The sequence below is a fragment of the Paramormyrops kingsleyae genome, chromosome 1 (assembly GCF_048594095.1).
Source record: "Paramormyrops kingsleyae isolate MSU_618 chromosome 1, PKINGS_0.4, whole genome shotgun sequence".
In the NCBI taxonomy this organism is placed as follows: domain Eukaryota; kingdom Metazoa; phylum Chordata; class Actinopteri; order Osteoglossiformes; family Mormyridae; genus Paramormyrops; species Paramormyrops kingsleyae.
This window is the reverse complement of record NC_132797.1, coordinates 877,644-898,090: the sequence shown is the minus strand read 5'-3', so window position 1 is coordinate 898,090 and position 20,447 is coordinate 877,644. Positions and strand designations below refer to the sequence as shown.

General features: G+C 44.8%; 1 protein-coding gene and 2 long non-coding RNA genes across 4 annotated transcripts; 1 reads left to right on the top strand and 2 right to left on the bottom strand.

The window, feature by feature from the left end:
* Window positions 1–1,547: 1,547 nt before the first annotated feature.
* Window positions 1,548–11,537, bottom strand: LOC111854602 (uncharacterized). Of its 2 annotated transcripts, XR_002840716.2 has the most exons (3): window positions 11,496–11,537; window positions 11,008–11,224; window positions 1,548–6,895 (listed from the first exon to the last, which is right to left on the bottom strand). It is a non-coding gene; the product is annotated as an uncharacterized lncRNA (long non-coding RNA). The 2 variants fall into 2 exon arrangements; XR_011990281.1 differs by having other exon boundaries at window positions 11,008–11,500.
* Window positions 11,538–11,691: 154 nt separating this feature from the next.
* Window positions 11,692–19,149, top strand: ifrd1 (interferon-related developmental regulator 1). The gene is made up of 12 exons (XM_023832753.2): window positions 11,692–11,913; window positions 13,645–13,749; window positions 15,317–15,401; window positions 15,619–15,743; window positions 15,830–15,987; window positions 16,139–16,189; window positions 16,306–16,484; window positions 17,901–18,009; window positions 18,095–18,229; window positions 18,352–18,480; window positions 18,567–18,662; window positions 18,845–19,149. The coding sequence occupies exons 1-12, from the start codon at window positions 11,883–11,885 to the stop codon at window positions 18,929–18,931; spliced, it is 1,290 nt and encodes a 429-aa protein (XP_023688521.1). The 5' UTR covers window positions 11,692–11,882; the 3' UTR covers window positions 18,932–19,149.
* Window positions 15,289–16,371, bottom strand: LOC111854616 (uncharacterized). The gene is made up of 2 exons (XR_002840721.2): window positions 16,249–16,371; window positions 15,289–16,023 (listed from the first exon to the last, which is right to left on the bottom strand). It is a non-coding gene; the product is annotated as an uncharacterized lncRNA (long non-coding RNA).
* Window positions 19,150–20,447: the final 1,298 nt, after the last annotated feature.

Here is a 20,447-nt window from a genome sequence, read left to right as displayed (position 1 = left end):
AGCTTTTGTATGTGTGGCGTGTACATGGGCTCCCGATGTTTTGATTGGTTTCTTACAAGTACAGCAGTTTCCTCTCGCAGTACTAAATTACGCGGTTGAGTACGCGATGATTTGGTGAAAAAGGCCCGTAGCGTGACTGCGCGCCCTGCGACGGACTAGCACCCCGTTTAGGCTGTCCCCTGCACGCCCTGGGATAGGCTCCAGGCTTTCCGCGACCTTGTACTAGATACATTGCTACGGAAGATAGATGGGTGGGTTACAAACTGTACAATCAGCGATTTTTACAGACTGATGATTCAGACTCAGTTTTCGTATAGCCTTGCAACTCCCAATTTTTGCGCATTGAAAATTAGCATTTGCCAGCTTCCACCGGGCGCGCACTGCGAACAGATCCACTGCGGCGGTTTCTTGTTTACCGACAGAAATGGCATCCAATCCAGTGTCGTGTTAGATGGCGAACAGAAATCTGCACTGAGATTTATTTTCCCTAATTCAATATGCTCAACTGCCACCGGCTTTTGCAGTTTGCTTTCTGGCTGCCATTTAATTGAACTTGAAATTAATGACTACGCCAATTTCGCCCCCCGCCGCGCGAAAAACGTAGGGAAATTTTAATTTTAATTGGAAGAGTCGGAGGAAACGGAAGTCGTCCTGCCGCTCTTACTTAAGAGAAGACGCCGACTAAAAGCTTGGGAAGAGCAATCGATGGAAATGTGGCAGGTGCGCGAGTAACTGTAGCCAAACAGCGCTCCTTGCCAGATAGTAATGCTGGGCTGTTTTGCTTTCAGTGGCAGATACCGTTAGTTTCCTGAAGGTGTTATTAGGCCTCAGAATTCTTTGCCACTTTTCTTGGGAAATGGAATTGAATTACTGAATGCTTCCTGCTCATGAGGAGCTCATATGTAAAATATGCCATCAAACGTTTTTTCCCCACTGTTCCAAACTCTACGTGTGGCAGGATCATACCATAGGCTATGAGACCATCGCCTCAGTAGCAGCTAACACTCAGGAAGCAAATGTGCTTCCTCATCCTGGGCCTGAAGTTTGATGTTGATAATCCATCCTGGTGCTTGGGGTCTAGGGATTACACTCATGTCCATCCATGGACTACTTTTAAAAAGCAATGTTTATCCATAATGTAACACTGGTCCTGCCTTGTGCACAGGCTGAATTTCCCCGCCTTTGTTCTGGAATTCCAGCACCTTCTCTCTCTCTTACTCCTCCGCGCCACCCCAGCACTGTCTCCATGCACACAGGCCTCCATAGCATTCAGTGGGGCTCCCTGGTTTTCAGGCAGGTGGTGAGATGGAGAATGCTGGGGGGGGGCATGCAGCCAATGGGAGAATGGAGAGTGACGAGACGCCTGTCAGGGAGGATTCTGCTGAGCCCTTTCTGCTGCTAATCGTGCCTGTACTGAGCCTGCATTCCCCCCCCAGGGTCTTGGCAAAATTTGGTCTGGAGCGCCGTTGCCAGAACAATAGAGCTGCTGGAATGTGCATCAGAATTGAGATTATTTACTGGGAAAGAAATTTTACAGAACACAGCAATATAAAGCATAGTATTTATTGTCAATCCAAAATCGAAAGAACCTCACAATGGAAAGAGAACGAATGAAACGTGCCCCAGTTCCAGCTCCAGGTTTTACCTAAAACTAAGAGAGACCCTGGAGCCATAAATCCTTGGTGATGATGCAACCTGTTACAAAGAGGCTTCCCCACTGGACGGGAAAACAGGAAGTGCTCCCCAAATAAGGCTGTAGCCCATTGTTACACTGCCCTCCATAATTATTGGCACCCCTGGTTAAGATGTGTTCTTTAGCTTCTAATAAATTCAGTTGTTTTCTAAATAATATAGGACCACAATGAAAAAGAGAGGAAAATCCAACCTTTAATTAAAGTGCATTTATTCAGTGGGAAAAAAATACCACATTAAGAAATAATTCTTTTACATCAAATCATGTGTGCCACGATTATTAGCACCACTGATGTTAATACTTTGTACAACCCCCTTTTGCCAACAAAACAGCACCTAATCTTCTCCTATAATGTTTCACAAGATGGGAGAATACAGAAAGAGGGATCTTCGACAATCTCTCTAAATCATCCAGCGACCTGGGTCCTCTCCTCTTCAGCTCACTCCACAGGTTTTCAATGGGGTTGAGGTCTGGGGACTGAGATGGCCATGGGAGGAGCTTGATTCTGTGTCTGGTGAATCATTTCTGTGTAGATTTGGCCACATGTTTAGGGTCATTATCTTGCTGAAAGACCCAGTGACGACCCATCTTCAGCTTTCAGGCAGAGACCACCAGATTTTGATTTAAAATGTCCTGGTATTTCAAAGCAGTCATGATGCCATGCAGCCTAACAAGGTTCCCAGGGCCTCTGGAGGAGAAACAGGCCCACAGCATCACCGATCCTCCCCCATACTTCACAGTGGGCATGAGGTGCTTTTCTGCATACTCATCTTTTTGTGTTGCCAAAAAGCTCTATCTTGGTCTCATCTGACCAAAGCACACGGTCCCAGTTGAAGCCCCAGTACTGCTTAGCGAACTCCAGACGTTTGCGTTTATTATTGTGAGTGAGAAAAGGTGTTTTCTGTTCATGCCTCCCAAACAGCTTGTTGGCATATAGATAGTGACTGATGGTTGTTTTGGAGACTTTGTGACCCCAAGATGCTACCATTTGTTGCAATTCTTTAACAGTGAGCTTTGGAGAACTTTTTATTTCTCTTACCATCTTCCTCACTGTGTGTGGTGGCAAAATAAGCTTGCGTCCTCGTCCAGGCTTGTTTGCCACTGTTCCAGTTGTTTTTAACTTCTTAATGATTCCTCTGACAGTAGATATGGGCAGGTGCAGATGAGTGGCTATTTTCTTGTAGCCATTGACTGACTTGTGAAGGTCGACACACATCTGCCTTACTTGAATGGTGTGTTCCTTTGTCTTTCCCATGTTGAAGAGTAGATAAGAGAAATGGCCTCTGTGTCACGTCCTATTTATACCCTAGGGACACAGGAAGTGATGAATTACTAATTAAATGTTCCTAGATACTCTGATCAACTTTGTAAACTACTGTAGAAATGACAGAAATACTTCAATTACATTTATTTCCTAGGAATTGTTAGGGGTGCCAATAATTGTGGAAGAGGTGATTTTATGAAAAATAATTATTTCTTAGTCAGGGATTTTTTTCCCCCTTAAAATTCACTTAAGTTGAAGGTTACATATTTCTACAATTGTCAGTGTGAGAGTATGCTTCTGCAATAAAAATTGAATTTATTTTAAGGCTTTTAACACATCTTAACCAGGGATGCCAATAATTATGGAGGGCAGTGTAGCCTTTGCTTTTGCTGTTATTTTATTGCCGTGGATGTCATCCTGCATAGTTACCCCTCTTCATGGATTCTGATTTCTGGTTTCCCAAAACAAAGAGCCAGGGGGCCTAAATAAATTATGACACAGAATGTAACATATTGGCTCAATAATTAATGTCTTTCACTCTTTCCACCAGTAGCTGAATTTCAATTGTTCCTAGGCACATCGTCATTAGTGCATTCATTATTACATTAAATAAGGGCTCCCCCTAGTGTCACATCACCATGTTTGGTTACAAATATAAATAAACTTGACGCTACCCTGAGTGGGACCTACAGACTCCGGCTTATACATGAGGTCTTTCTGTGTTTTCTTCAAGCCGTATGATTTTGTCATTGGTCAGCACTCACAGCAGTCAGGCTGACTGATTGCAAGAGTCAAACTCAGCCATTTCTGTCCCCTGTAACAGGACGTAAACTGTTTCAATTTGCCACTAAGAGTTTGTGTGGTTCTGCTCCGAAGCCCAGAATGTTCTTCCAGGACCTGCTCTCTGCAATTTCTCTCTGATCAGGGCATGAACATTGAAATGAACATAAAGTTTGTTTGAACATAAATATAAACTAACTAATATTGAAAGTGAAACTCACCAAGAACAATATGGACATAATCTATTAACATTACATTTTAGAAGCCTTTGTGTCTTAATTTTAATGCTTAATCTCAATTAAAATTTTTAATTTTATTTTATTTTTAAATTTCAATTTCCTCTCCATATGCTAGCCTACAACAACAACAAATTTATTTTTGTATAGCGCATTATCACAACATTACATTGTCTCAAAGCGCTTTACAGCATCCCCACCCAAAGCCCCCAGTGAGTAAGCCATAGGCGACAGTGGCAAGGAAAAACTCCCGAGACGGAAGAAACCTTGGGAGGGACCAGACTCAAAGGGGGAGCCCATCCTCCAGGGGCCGGCAGGGAGAGTCAAATACAGTTAAATCTGAGACGGAAACAGGGAGCAGGGGGGAGATGACAAGCCGGTGCCACCACTCCCTCCAATAGCCAGGCAGCCAGAAGGCAGGGAGCGGGTCATACAAGGAAGATGACACAGGCAGAACGGCGAGCTGGATGCACGGTCGTCATTGGTCGTGGCGACGTCACATGTTGCAGGGTGTGCTGGACATCTTGATAGATTGAGGGCTCCAGGCAGCACCCCCCAGGAGAAGGTGGTGGAAATAAATGCAATTAGTCAAAGTAAGGGAGACTATAGGCAGTGCTAAAAGTTAGATGAGTGCAATATAAAGTGCAATGCTCCGGCAGATACGGCTATGGCAGCATAAGTACAGTAGGAAGGAGAGGCAGGTGGGAATGCAGGCATGGGGAGTCCCTGAAATGACAGCACTCCAATCCCACAAGCAATTGTGAAGCTAGAGTGACAGCACTGTCAATTCAGTTTATCCAAAGCCAATGGCACCAATCCCCACCCAGCTCTACACCTCACACTATAGGTTTAACTGGGAGTGAGAAGCTAGCTAGAGCTAGAACTAGTGTCCCTATAAGCTAAACTAAACAGGTGTGTTTTTAGTCTAGACTTGAATATTGAGAGTGAGCCTGAAACCCGCACATCCGGTGGAAGACCGTTCCACAGCTGAGGAGCTCTATAGGAGAAAGCTCTGCAGCCTGCCGTAGCTCTTTCTACTCTAGGTACTAACAGATATCCCGCACCTTGAGATCGAAGCAAGCGTGGGCGGTTGTATGTGGTCAGCAGATTATTAAGGTAGTCTGGTGCAAGGCCATTCAGTGCTTCATAGGTTAACAGCAGTATTTTATAGTCAATCCGAGACTTAACTGGTAACCAATGAAGGGAGGATAAGACTGGTGTGATGTGATCAAATTTTTTAGTGTTTGTGAGAACTCTGGCTGCCGCATTTTGTACCAAGTTTATTTAAGGAACCAGACGGGCAACCAGAAAGGAGGGCATTACAGTAGTCTAGTCTGGTACTGTAGTTACGAAGGCATGTATTAATTTTTCTGCATCACGAAGTGAGAGCATCTTACGAAGCTTGGCTATGTTCCGTAGATGATAAAACACAGTTCTAGTAATACTTCTTATGTGAGCTTCAAAACATAGATCTGAATCTACTAGAAGACCAAGATTTCTAACCACCGTTTTAGGTTGTGTAGGAAGGCCACTAATGCTGAGGTGGTGAAACTTATTTCTTGCAGCCTTAGGACCAATCACCAGTACTTCTGTTTTTTCTGTGTTTAACATTAGGAATTTTTTTGCTATCCAGCACCGAATATCTAACAGACAATCTTCTAACCGAGATAAGAGTGATGTATCAAAAGCCTACAAAGCCTACAAAGAAGAACAAAAATGATATTTCATCAGCTGAAATATCAGGTACTTGTGGCGTTAATAGGCACACAGTTGATGCATTTTAATGCTGCGCTGTGCCACAACTGACCACTGGGTAGCCAAGGACATGTCATTCACTGGGAAGCCGAGGACGTGTCATTCACTGCGAAGCCGAGGACGTATCATTCACTGCGAAGCCGAGGACGTGGCATTCACTGCGAAGCCGAGGACGTGTCATTCACTGCGAAGCCGAGGACGTGGCATTCACTGCGAAACCGGGGACGTGTCATTTACTGCGAAGCCGAGGACGTGGCATTCACTGCGAAGCCGGGGACGTGGCATTCACTGCGAAGCCGAGGACGTGGCATTCACTGCGAAGCCGAGGACGTGGCATTCACTGCGAAGCCGAAGACGTGTCATTCACTGCGAAGCCGAGGACGTATCATTCACTGCGAAGCCGAGGACGTGGCATTCACTGCGAAACCGAGGACGTATCATTCACTGCGAAGCCGAGGACGTGGCATTCACTGCGAAACCGAGGACGTATCATTCACTGCGAAGCCGAGGACGTGGCATTCACTGCGAAACCGAGGACGTGTCATTCACTGCGAAGCCGAGGACGTCTCATTCACTGCGAAGCCGAGGACGTGGCATTCACTGCGAAGCCGAGGACGTCTCATTCACTGCGAAGCCGAGGACGTGTCATTCAGGTCTCATTTACAGTTGTGCAGCCTGTGAGCAGGATTTGTGTGGAGGTCAGGTTGCATGGTGCAAGTCATGACAGCTGCCTTCAGCCTGTGGAAGCAGGTGCCAGTATGGAAAAATCAGGAATAAAGAAAGCTTTGTGGACGGCCACGCTGAGCTCGTCAGCAGGCACAGCTTTGGCGTACACCTGAGATCATCGCGTTCTCCTGAAGGTCCACGGGAAGAGAGGCTGAGCCCCCTAGTCTGTGCACGGTGCTGCTGAGGGCCTGAGTGACATTCTACAGGGTCCAGGCCAGCTCTAGGATGACCTTTGACTGTGCGCACATTTACTCCCGACTCATTCACATGCCATGAATGGCAATGAGATGAAACTAGTCCCTCCTGCATGAATTGTGAAAGGCTGATGGTGCTGAACACTGCTGCACATGCTGAACACCACTGCACACTCACGGTCGAACCCTGCCCATCGCTGTCAGCTTGTCACAGGTCTCTTGTTACTCCACGCTTTTGTCCAGGAGGCTAGAGAAAGGTGGAATGTTATATAAACAAGTGATCTTTTACCCTGTTCGATGCTAAGGTAACTCAAGGTGATAAGATACGCACGGCAGCACCATGACCCAGAGGATTGTGGGAGATGACTTCCGAGCACATATATAAACCACTGACCTCAACCTTTTCCCCCCAAAAAAAACCCACAATGACTGGATAACAGTAATGACAACAGATGGAACGCAAACCCAGAACCCCATACCCCAGATTTGTGTCCTCACCAGTGTTACTAAGAGTAAAAAGCACCTGGTTTGGTAGAAATTACTTGCAAAATCCTCTAAACTAAACTGGTATCAAGCATAAAAAGAAGTTGTAGCCACTTGCATTAATGAAATTCATAATTCAGCCTAATCAATCCTCACAGTAATTACACAGCTATTTTAACAGCATGAATTAAGGGTTACACTTCCTCCTGGGAGGGCGGGCCATCTTTTTCTGAGTAGCGAAGACCTGCCAATCATACTGTGTAGCCTAAGTGAGCAAATCAGTGAGGCTTTTTAAGGAAGCCTTTCAGCCGACGTGAGCTTCCCCCAGAGCCCATCTGCCAGCAGCAGCTCCATTCTCCTCTTTCAGACACTCCTTTTACTCACTTATTAAAAACATAACTGATGGGAGTGACTGCTGCATTGAAAACACAAGACACACCTAATATGGTCACCATGACTTGTAAATGTTTTTAAACATACAGTATATATTCTGATATGCAGAATGCATATTCAGCCGTGGAAAAAATTAAGTATTAAATAATGTTACTTATTAATGAAGGGCTTCTTCCTTGCTTTCAGCCCTGCTTCTAGGAGCCTGATACAAACTGTTCCAGCAGAGCACTTCACAGCTGCACTTAATGCTTCCCATTCCTTTTGAAGGTCACTTGATGTCACCCTATGATTCATGAGAAACTGTCAGATAAGTTAACGGTCATCTCTGGCATTAGAAAGTCACTTCCGCCCTTCTTCCATCAAAACCACGATTAAACCAGGATTTAATAATACAGATTTGTTTAAAAATATAGAGTAGTCTCAATGTTTTTTCACAGTTGTATGTGCTTTTGTCAAATATAGCCAAAAGTTAAACTGTTTTTATGTTAAAATAAGATACATTTAAACACCTGTTGCAAGGCTAATGACTTGACATGGTTTTCAATGGATAGCACTTAAACAATAATGAACAAATCCAAAAGTGTAATCCTTATAATGTGCTAAGGCTTCAAAACACAAAACGCAGAGAACACAAAATATAGCTTCTGAGTGTGTTTGTTGTTGTTGTTGTTGTTGTTGTACACCCTGTGGCCTGTACTACGAAGCGGGGTTACTGGCTTATCGGGGTAACTTGTTGGATTTAAGGTAGTCTGGGCAAAATGTAAGTGAATGAATATGAAGTCCATTTAAGCTGTGGTACCTTAAATCCGACAAGTTACCCCGATAAGCCAGTAACCCCGCTTCGTAGTACTGGCCACAGGATCTTTCTGCTCTGTGTTAAATGTGTTGCATGGACTGGTTGGCCTTGGTATCTCAGGGTTTTTTTCTACCACTTATAACTAGAACAGCTACTTAATTTCACTGCTAACCAATCTGAAGCTTGGCTGCTTTCCTACATGTAGCTGATTAGGTAACATTTTAAAAGCAACTTAAAAATAACTTCAAGATGGAAGAAGAGGCTAAATGCCACACAGATTTTACAGAGAAAATCCTCGCAGGTTTTAAACGGGAAGATTTCAGCTTGTAAGTCGACGTCCTTAACCAAAATACTCCGTCCTGCCCCTTATACTGTATATTAGGACGACCAGATAATCCATGTCAGGGAGGACACTCTGAGCTAGGACAGGAATTGTAAACTACCATTTCAATTAAACGGGCCTGGATTTCACTTGAGCACTGAGTTCTTGCTGTGTGCTGATTGGTCAGTCTCCTATAATCATGCATATGTCACTAATACTAATGTGAAACAGCTGGATGAGTCTTTCAGTCAAGGAAACAAACTAGTCAAAGCACAAGAAAAGCTGAACTATTTCGGCAAGCACAGGAGCCTTTCAATTTGAAAGTAGTTTGTAAAACCCGAAGTAGCTGAAAGTGTCCTCCCTGACATGGATTATCTGGTCACCCTACTGTATATAAACTACAGCGACCCGCATTGGCTCTGATCTCCAGCAGGGGGCGCACCACACCTCCATAGCAGCGTTTCCTGCTCCTGTTACTAGGTGAATACAGCCAGTCAAAAACAATCACTAAGTATTCCCAATAATAAATACAGAAGTCTAGATATTTTTTTAAATGACCACAATAAACAAAAGTACCCATTCATTAAAAATCTCATAGTGGCACTATAAAGATAAATGCATTTTACTTTTTGACCATTGCAATGCTGTGCAAAGGTGAGGGTTAAAAGGGGAAGACTATGTTACACCCCAAAATGCTGTTGACCACAAACATGTGCTCACCACACATATAAGGAGAACCTGTTTTGTGCATGATGTGGGTGAAATAGGCTACCAGGAAAGTATGACTGTTCACTGGATTCATCCTAAAGCAAAAGCATAAGAAGATGCCTGTTTGTCTGTGGTATGGGGTGACCAGATAATCCATGTCAGGGAGGACACTTTGAGCTAGGACCGGATTTGTAAACTACTATTTAAATTAAAAGGGCCTGGATTTCACTTTAGCACGGAGTTCTTGCTGTGTGCTGATTGGTCAGTCTCCTATAATAACGTGAAACAGTGGCATGAGTTTTTCAATCGAGGAAACAAACCAGTTAAACAACTGGTCTATTTAGCCAAGCACAGGAGCCTTTCAGTTTTAGTTTGTAAAACCTGAAGTAGCTCAAAGTGTCCACCCTGATATGGATTATCTGCTCACCCTGCTGTAGTATTAATTTTGTCACTTACCAGGAAAAGCAAGTAAATTATTATACATATATACTCATATACAGCGACTGGCAGTTTTCTGACAGTTTCCTGGCAGTCTTCAGTGGAATCGTGTGCTTATTTTTGATAAAAAGTGTGGACTTCAAGATGCGGGGGGCCAGCTACTGATAACTTCGTGTCAAATGCTGTAAGGACATGTTTTGCTTCTACAAGTGTGATCTATTTCACAAATGACAAGTTGCTACATTATTTTACATTCGCAAAACCACTGGAAGCTAGTAAAATGCTTGCCTAATATTAATGAGCATATCTTGGACAGTGACAGCATGACAGTGAACTGACCTCGTTTGTAAACAACGCAAGGAGTCCACGACCTCGCCAATCGGTTAGGTTATCACTGTGCCACAGGAATTCCCCAAAACCCTCTGTTCATAATCACCATAAATCCACGACGTACAATTCTATGGAACATGTCATGTATATAATTCAAAGAAACCGGTGATAGTTGTTTAGACATATATCATGCAGTTTTACATAAGTAAATTTTTTTTACATAAAGTTTTACATAAGTACCTGGGTGTTCACCTCAACAACAAACTGTACTGGTGTACAAATACTGAGGCAGTTTACAAAAAGGGTCTAAGTCGTCTTCGCCTGCTAAGGCGGCTAAGATCCTTTGGGGTGAACAGGACACTTTTAAGGACCTTTTATGACACTGTGGTAGCATCTGCTATCTTTTATGCTGTGGTCTGCTGGTGTGGTGGAATTTCAGAGAGGGACAGGGGGAAACTTAACAAACTGGTGAAGTGGGCCAGCTCTGTCCTGGACTGTCCGCTGAAATCCACCGAGCAGGTTGGGGAAGAGAGGATGCTGTCTAAGCTGACATCCATTATGGACAACACCCCCCACCCCCTGCATGAGACCGTACGAGCTCTGAGCAGCTTCTACACCCACAGTGTAGGAAGCAGTGCTACCGCAGGTCATTCTGACAGGTGGCTGTCAGACTTTATAACACAGTTTATCATGGTTATTTTACTCATCACCTGTCTAACTGACATATCATCTGTCTTTAATTGCTCTTACCGATTTGCAGCTTGCTTGCACACTGTATATTTCACCAGGATCATTCACACCCCACCCCCCACACTTGTGTACATATCTCTGTACATTTTTTTTGGGGGGACATGAAAACTTTGGTTGTGTGTATAAACAACTGACCTACCTGTTCTTGTTCTATATTCCTTTTGTATAAGAGCTCTGTAACACTTCAGTTTCTCATTCGTGGGATAATAAAGGTTTATTCTATCCATCCATACTGCTTTATGCGTCTCTGTTGCGTAGAAGATGGAGCCAATCCCAGCATCTTCAGGTGAGAGGCAGGGTCCACCCTGGGCAGGTTGCCAGTCCACCACAGGCCCAACACAGACCCGCATTCATACCTATGGGCAATTTAGAGTAGACAGTTGACCTAATCTGCATGTCTTTGGACTGTGGGAGGAAACCGGAGCACCCATGCAAACTCCACATTCTATTCTATTCTATTCTATTCTATTCTATTCTATTCTATTCTAATGTATCCGTGATGTCTGTGGGCTCTGATTACATACATAATCCACAGACGTGTATGTCACAACACTGTCATGTATGTCACAGCGACAGCGCCTACAAAGGGCTCTTAAAGCACAATATAAAAAAAGTGTTTTCTCTCACCAATACCCGGCAATTACGTGTACGTGTGATAGGACGTACGACGACTGCATTTATTTTTCGTCACGTGGCATTAGATCACTCTTCAGCCAATGGGTACAGGGGTGCCCTGTAAAGGGATTGGCTGGCCTGCGCCGTGCTGCCCGGTTCCACGTGAAGGACCGCCCAGCCACGCTGGCGGTATAAAAGCATGCTGCCAGCGGCGCTGCACTCAGCCCTAGTTTTAGAGGGAAAATGCATCGTTTTCGTTCGCAGACTTTTACCGGGATCGCTTTCAATTCTTATCCGATAACAGCGTTGCTTGAATTTTTTTATTTGAAGAGACATTACAGTAAAAACTGGTCATTTATTGGTTGATTTTGTCTGGAATTATACATTTTTTATAAGAAGATGCCGAGGTCCAAGAAGAGAAGTAGTCGAGGTGAGGAAATGGACGGTGCTTTCTGGTTGTCTGGCTGAGATGAGTAATTATAGCGAAAGGAGTACTGGGATTTGTAGTTTATTGGTCATTAAATTTAGCTATGTCAATGGATGATTACTAACTTTCAGACTACTAAACCCAGCATCCAATGCAGCCTTGCCTGTTTAGTATATTAGTTTCAACAAATATTTTATGTATGTTTTATTTTGCCATATATGCTGCTTTTTGATGTTAAATAATGAATGGATTTGTTTAACAGCTGGTAAAGATTAAGGGCATATTCTATATCCACGTAATACGACAGTATGCGGTCAAAATGAAGAAAACCACTGGGATAGGCTTTGAAGCAAATAAAACACGAATAGATAAAATACTGGATTAAGCCCATGTGATCGATCAGGTTTTGATGTGTTGGTTTACATACGCCAGCTATGTAAGAACCACAAGATAATGGCGAGAAACGAGCTTTGTCACTTGGAAGAAAAACATATAAATTGATCTGGTTACATGCAGGTGTTTCACAGATCTTAGCATTTTTTTTTATCTTTCGACATGCTACCTGTTAAGGAGTATTGTATAATCGTTAGGTTTCATTTGTGATTTAGCGTCTGCGTTCAGGAAGAATTTTATTCTTTGACTCGTAAGCAGATAGCTGCGAGTGTTTATCAGACGAACGCAACTCGTCATTTCGTGGCTTCAAGAGTATTTCAGCTTTGAGTGCGTATGTTTCCTGCTGTGAACGCACTGAGTGTAGGTCAGGCAAACAATCAGAGCAATTTTGATGGGGAAAACGCCCACTCTGTACTTCATAAAAAAATCTTAACGTCGTGTACATTTTGTTTAGTATTGTAAAGATTGCAGTGCTTTCGCCGTGGATAGCAGTTTTCTAGATTCATTGAGGTGTGTGTATATGTCTGAAGTGAGTCATGGGCAATGCATAAGAAACTGAGCAGTAGCCAAATCCTGCCTCAGCTGCTCAGAACCGGCCTGCCACGTGAGCGGTTCGCGGGCCCCGTGAAGGTGGCTGCACACGGCGCGGGCAGCACGCCCCCCCTCCCTCGAACGTCCTGCGTTTAAAGTGCATACTGGAAATGTCACCAAAGCCACATGCTATCAGTGAACCGGTCATTAGCTCTTCCATGAAACTGGATGACTTCGTTTTTTGTTCTGTATAGGTACAGCGGAACTTGCCCTCCAATGCTTTCTTTTTTCCAGTATTATGTTTGGTGTCGATAGTATTACCTATTTAATGTGATATGTTTTTTCCGGCAAATGCTAGATTTGTAACTGTTTTTTAGAATCGATGAATTCCATCCGAAGGATAAAACGTTGCCATGAAAACATTTCGCATCTGGGCCTTTATCTTGTCACGTGACACACACGTCATACAGGAAGTGACACGTTTGTGTTTCACTTGATGTGGAAACCATTAAGGGACCGGCTACTGCTGTCAACCCGATCAGCTGATACTTTCCAGTCTGAACTGAATCTGTGGGTTCTGGGAGTAATCAAAGGTTATTGTCCTGTTTTCAGTCTAAACTTCCGATGGGAAAAACCTTTGTGCCTGCATGAACCATATAAGAAAAGGGATTGAATGTCTGTATTTCTTGTCCTAGACTGTCTGGTTTGGCACTAGTCTCACAGGAACGCTGTATTCCAGCCTTTTAACCGAATACATTCTGCGCATGGTAACTGTAGCTTGTGCTGAAGTGGGACTTGTTTGGGCTTCAGGGGGTGCCCACGGAGCCGCCCAGCCATTCAGCGATGAGGATGCCTCCATCGAGACACTCAGCCACTGCAGCAGCCTTAGTGACACCACCAGCCTGGTAGATGAAGGTAATGGAGCAGTCACCGCTGCGGTGTTGGTGGCTGCCAGGGCCAGCCATGTGCCGTCGACTTGGTGGATGGGGGGTGATGATGCAAGTCATGTGAAAAGGTTGTTTGTGCCTGTGGGTATGGCCCCCTCTCAAGGGGCCAAATTGGAACTTGGTTTTGTGAAGCTGTCCTGCCTATGTAAGGCCCCTAATGTAGAGCCTCAAGGAAACTGGAATGAGACGGGACCTGCTTCCTGCTCGTTCAACAGCCTGATGCTCGTCACCAATAACCGTAGAATTCTGGGAAATATCCAGGAATTCTCTGATTTTCCAACCTAGAACCCCCGCCCCCCCCCCAGAACCCCACCGGCCAAAACATAATGTGGTACGTGACTGTATATCGATAATCTGCTTGCTGATAAACAAATGGCAAACACTTTTTGCTTGTCTCCTTTTTTTTTCGTAAAAGTGAATAAAGTGTAATTTGAGCTGCTCCATGCTCATGTTGCACTTAACAATCCCGGCCCGATCAGGCTTTCATCATGATCATCTGACTTTTGTTGAAGAAAACATGGAAACAAGCAGTGTTATCACAGCACAATTCATGATTAATTTCCTTATTTTGTGACTTATTTGGAGTCTTTTTGGACACGATGAGACACAGACAAGAAGAGAGCCCCATGTTTTACCAGCTAATTTTTTGTGCAGACTAGTTTTGCATGGGATACTGGTACTGCAACGTGGTACCACGTTTTTGAAAGCTGTTCAGTATTGGATTTTTTTAGTTCCGGTACTCATTATGTTATATACATTGTTAATGCTGTATATCATTAACGCTAACAGTTGGTTCAGAACCATGGGCTCCAAGTTTGAACTACTGCTGAAACTAAATTATACATTTCCAGAATTGCAAACTAAGCTATGTAGAATACTAACACTATACTAATAGTGGTCTCCCTAGATTCAAGTCAGTGGTTTATGTAAGGAGTCTTATAATATAGCAAACAGGCTACATTATCCTCATCAAACTAGCATCTGTACCTCCAGGTTGTTATGCTATGCTGCATGTTAAGCAGTTGGATAACCAACTATAATGTGCTCTGTGGGAAGTTTGAATGGATGTATGGAAGAAAGCAGAAGAAACTGCTGTAACCTTTATGAACGCTTATCTGTTTGTAAAAAATCTGTACAGCCTACCTGATGCGTTCCTTCCTCCTGGTTCATGTATAGTGCACATGTGCACATGCGTGTGTCAGTCTCCTCATTGACGTCATGTCTGTGTTCCACACTCTGTTAGCGATCACACTACATCCGTACCGTGCCTGAGTCAGACTAATTGTGTTCTGGCCCACCTGTCCAAGCGGACCAGGACACGGTTAAGCGTACCACAGCCTGGGCACGATACGGAGCGAGCACACTAGTCAAAAGAGCTGGACTTTGGGGGTCAGACGTGCTCAGGCACAAATTGCCGATTGGTTAGTGTGAGTACACCTTAAGGGGGCGGGCTCCTCGTTTAGACTGCAGGAACCCCGGTGTTAAAGATGACGACCAGGCAAGCAGATCTCAGACTGGTGGTTTATTTTGTGCAGGAGGGGAGACGGCAGATGATTCGGCGGCACAGGAGGACTTCCAGTACAAGTTAAAGGGGTATATCGACAGCACTGTGGACAAAAGGCATGTTTGGGTCAATATGGTATATTGGATTACCTTTGGCACTGATTTAAATTTGGGGGGAGAAAGAGACTTTCACTCTTGACCGAATCATTGATTCCGGTCAAAGTTCAGTGTGGTGATGTTGGAATGTTCTGCTTTCATCAGTTTGTACATAAGTGTGTATTTAGGCAGGTTAGCCCCAGGACTGATGGAGTGTCACGTTTTCTCGTCTCTGCAGTGCTAAAACCAGGCAGGCTGCCCTTGGTGCACTGAGGACCGCTTTGGCAACTAAGATCTTGTATGAGTTTATTCTCGAAAGACGGATGACCATCACTGACAGCATAGAGCGCTGCTTAAAGAAAGGTACTTCTGCATTAGGAGAACTCTAACCCTCTCTGCTTCACCTCTATGTTCAGCACTGACTTTGCCTGTGCTTTTTACCCAACGAGGCAAAGGAGAGGAGCAGAAGGCTGCCGCTTCCCTGGCCTGTCTCTTGTGTATCCAGCTGGGCTCCGGCCTGGAGAGTGAGGAGATGTTCAAGACTCTGAAGCCGGTCTTCAAGAGCATCCTCAGCGATGGAACTGCCAGCCTTCAAGCCAGACAAGCAGTGAGCTTCCTCTCCTAGACTGCCAATGTCCTTTTGCTTTAAAGCGTGCAAGTTGATGAACTTTAGTAATACATGGTCATGTTTTTGGCAAGTGCATTCAAACTAGGCTCTGTACTGTACTGCCTGAAGTCACTGGGCTTTTCCTTCTCAGTGTGCAACGAGCTTGGGCATCTGCAGTTTGATTGCAGAAAATGATATTTTGGTAAGTACAGCATGACTGGGCAGTAAATCTATACAACTGAAAATGCCAAAAGAACCTACCTGTGCTGCTTTAAACAAGTCGGGACGTCCTTAACTTGGGGTGTGTCCGTGTGCCAGGATGTGTATGCCACCATGGGATGCTTCGAGAACCTCTTCACAAAGTCCTATGCCAGGCAAGATGGGAGCCGTACTGCTGTCAGCCCCCAGACCTCTGTCCTTCACACCCACGCCCTGCTGGCTTGGGCTCTTCTCCTGACCATCTGTTACGGCACAGAAGTCAAACGTCTTTTCAACAAGTATGGCCCTTTATGAACTTCAGCCCCCCCTCTTCTTTTGTTTTTGATATGAATCGTATTGCTTGGGGGATGTGATGCTGTACTGAACTTGATGTATTACTCCCCCATATGATTGATAGTATTTTGGGTCAAACAATCCATCTCGTTTCCTAGTCATCAGAGGATCTCATACCGTGTCCAGAATTTTCATGGACCTCAGAGAATTGCCTCTTGTCAGAATTTCTCTCTCCCTGGACAAATGAGGTTCTGTTAAAACCTGTTGCAATTGCGGTTAGCTTCACTCTGCATGTGTTTTGACACCAGGAGTACTGCCTAAATGCATATTCCACACTAAGGACAGGGAAATGTCCGGTCAGCAGCAATGATGCTGACTATTTTTAATTTTAACTTAATCATTCAGTTAAGTGTAGTGTTAACTAAATTAACTACAAATGAAGTTCTGTATTTTTGCTGCGGTGGAACCTTCTATAGGTTAATTTTCTAGAAGTTCGCTGGTTCAGTTCTCCGGGGGGATATTATAACTGGTTTATTTTTACTGCTTCAGGTGGTTTTTATTTCTTGGGGTGGTTTGTAGATGTACATGTGCTGCTTGCATGTTGCTCTTGTAGGGCGTACTCGTGCTTGCATGTTGCTCTTGTAGGGCGTACTCGTGCCCTGCACAGACACGATTAAGTGCTCATGTTGCTCTTAATGATCCTGACCCAAGGACACTAATCACCATGCAACTTTTTTTTGTATTGAAGAAAACACAGGAAGAAAGCGATATGGAACAGCAGAATCGAATTCATGATTTAATGTGCTTATTTAGTGATTTATCTAGAGTTGTTTTGGATGTGATGACAGATTCATTTAGTGTGCAACGCAGCAATTTATTTGCGCTGCATGTGTAAGAATACCCATAATCTACCCAGGTATCTGAGTTGTTCCTGGATACTCATCAGCTCTAATTTCAAGCACTGCACCTCTGACATGGACCAAAGTGATCCTTTTTCACCATGTTTCACTACCCAATCTGTACATCTATAGTGTAAATGGGAGCATGTATCTGTCGCATCAGTGACCTCATGCCTGTTCCGTACCCAGGCATAGTTAACGATCATACTAGATGTGTAGCGAGTCCGACTAACCATGCTCTTGCCTACCTCTTCAAGCAGGCCTGGGCATGGTATGGAGCGATCACACTAGTCAAATGAACTGGACGTTGGGGGCTAGACGTACTTGGATCAGCTAGTGTCAGCATACCCTTAGTGAAGTGTTGCTTGGACAGGTGGGGGGGGGCTGCAGTTAATTTCTAAGGACATCTGATATCCAGTGACGTATGCTGGCTATGCTCTACACAAAGAATATTAATGCTATAGATCTACGTGAATCCCTAAGAATCCAGGTACCATCGATGTGCCTTTTTTTCCTTTTAAGGCACATGCCTGAGCTCCCTAGTTTGCTAGAGTGTGAAGATGTGAACATGAGGATCGCTGCTGGTGAGACGATTGCCCTGCTTTTCGAGCTGGCCAGGGGCCAGGATGCAGTGAGTCGTCGCCTGCCTCAGCAGTTCAGCCGTTGAGCGATTTTAAAAATTGACTGGAGCCTGATTAACCTCAAATTTTCCTTAGGAGTCTGAGCATGAAGACTTGGATCCTCTCTGTGCAAAGCTGAATGCTCTAGCCACAGACTGCAGCAAGCACCACGCCAAGACTGACAGGAGGAAGCAGAGATCAGTCTTCAGGGATGTGCTGAAAGCTGTGGAGGTGAGTGCAGCACCAGATGGTTGCAGGCTGACAGAACAGCCTCTTCATTGACAAGGTATCTGGACTCTTAACTGCATTAGTCTGGTAAGCTGAATTGTGTTTTTTTTTTTTTTTGTGGACAGGAGGGAGACTTCCCCACTGAGACTATCCGCTTTGGAACGGAGTGCATGTACATTGACAGCTGGGTGAGGAAGCGAATGTATGATGCCTTCCGAGAGTTTGTTGGCTCTGGGATGAACTACCATCTGCAGGTAAGTGAACCACGGCTCTCCTTCCTTTTGTAGGTGTGGTACATCAGCTGACAGTGTTCCTGAAACTCATTTCCCAATCCCCACAGGCAAATGAATTCATCCGTGACGTGTTTGAGCTTGGACCACCGGTGATGGTTGATTCGGCTACCCTGAAGGCCATGAAGATCTCCCGCTTTGAAAGGGTGAGCGTTTGTCAAAGCACCATTCTCATGGTCAGATGCATGATTGCTGGACCACAGCACTCTTGTCTAGCATCTGCCTTTACCTCACTTAATGAATAGGGTATACTGTTGATCTTTAGGCTTGATTTTAGATGAAATGGAACAGTACAAAAGACACTAATGAGCTCCATTTTTCCCACCAGCACCTCTACAATGCAGCGGTCTTTAAAGCTCGCACCAAGGCCAGGAACAAGTTCCGAGACAAAAGGGTAGATGTCGGGGAATTCTAGAGGTTTTAGCTTAAGCTTTTCTTAAATTTACTACTTAAGCTATTTCTTTTAACCCATTTCTGTCGTAGCTTTGAATATTTAAACGTTAGCTGTCAACTCACCCTGTGCCTTTTTGACAGCTTGCTTCTGGTGAGGGAATTAAGCTGTACCTTTCACCTGATGGAACCTCAATGTTGCATGCTTTTGGTTTGAGACCTAAATAAACAACTTCATACATGCTCGCTGACTCTTAATTGTCTCCAAATAAATGGGATTGTATGTACAGCCCAACTCTTACTCATGTTATGGACGTCGTGGTCAGTTTAAGAATGGGGCAACTTCTGATTCATATCTAACTAGTGATTTCCTGTTTCCAGCTTTTGCTTGATTCCTAAATGAGTAGCAATCAATATGTGAATGAGTCCCTCAGCAGTATCCTGTCCAGGGTGTCCCTTTTGGTCCACCTGTGCTTCTAGGAAAAAGATCCAGGGTCACTGCTGGTTGGAGCTTGCCACATGGGTTTCTGTGGTACCTCATATATGACAGTCTTGGATGTCTACAGAACCGATCCCCAGATGATGGAAGGGTGCGATCTCCTGGTCCAGATGTGAAGGAAACCTATGGTGCTTAGTAAAGGCCATTTAATATATATATTTTTTTTAAATACACATGTCCACTATAGTTGCTTTTGGAGAGGAATTTTATAATGGGGGTCTGATCTTACGTGGCATTTTGTCACTGTATGGTAAAATGGCCTGGGGGGGTGGGGGTCGTCGTATCTGCAGATCAGTGCATGTGATGGGTCATACATTTAAAATATTTTTTTTGGCAATTGACCAACGCCTGTGCAAAATCCCCAGTGTTCTGTTGCCCAGTGGAATAGCAGCCATGGGGCCGAGGTTGGGAGGCCCCCACTGTAAGCCGTGGTATATAAGCGTGCGCTACGCGTATCTGATTCTGGGACCGAGGTTGGGAGGCCCCCACTGTAAGCCGTGGTATATAAGCGTTCGCTACGCGTATCTGATTCTGGGGCCGAGGTTGGGAGGCCCCCACTGTAAGCCGTGGTATATAAGCGTGCGCTACGCGTATCTGATTCTGGGGCCGAGGTTGGGAGGCCCCCACTGTAAGCCGTGGTATATAAGCGTGCGCTACGCGTATCTGATTCTGGGGCCGAGGTTGGGAGGCCCCCACTGTAAGCCGTGGTGTATAAGCGTGCGCTACGCGTATCTGATTCTGGGGCCGAGGTTGGGAGGCCCCCCCACTGTAAGCCGTGGTGTATAAGCGTGCGCTACGCGTATCTGATTCTGGGGCCGAGGTTGGGAGGCCCCCACTGTAAGCCGTGGTATATAAGCGTGCGCTACGCGTATCTGATTCTGGGGCCGAGGTTGGGAGGCCCCCACTGTAAGCCGTGGTATATAAGCGTGCGCTACGCGTATCTGATTCTGGGGCCGAGGTTGGGAGGCCCCCACTGTAAGCCGTGGTATATAAGCGTTCGCTACGCGTATCTGATTCTGGGGCCGAGGTTGGGAGGCCCCCA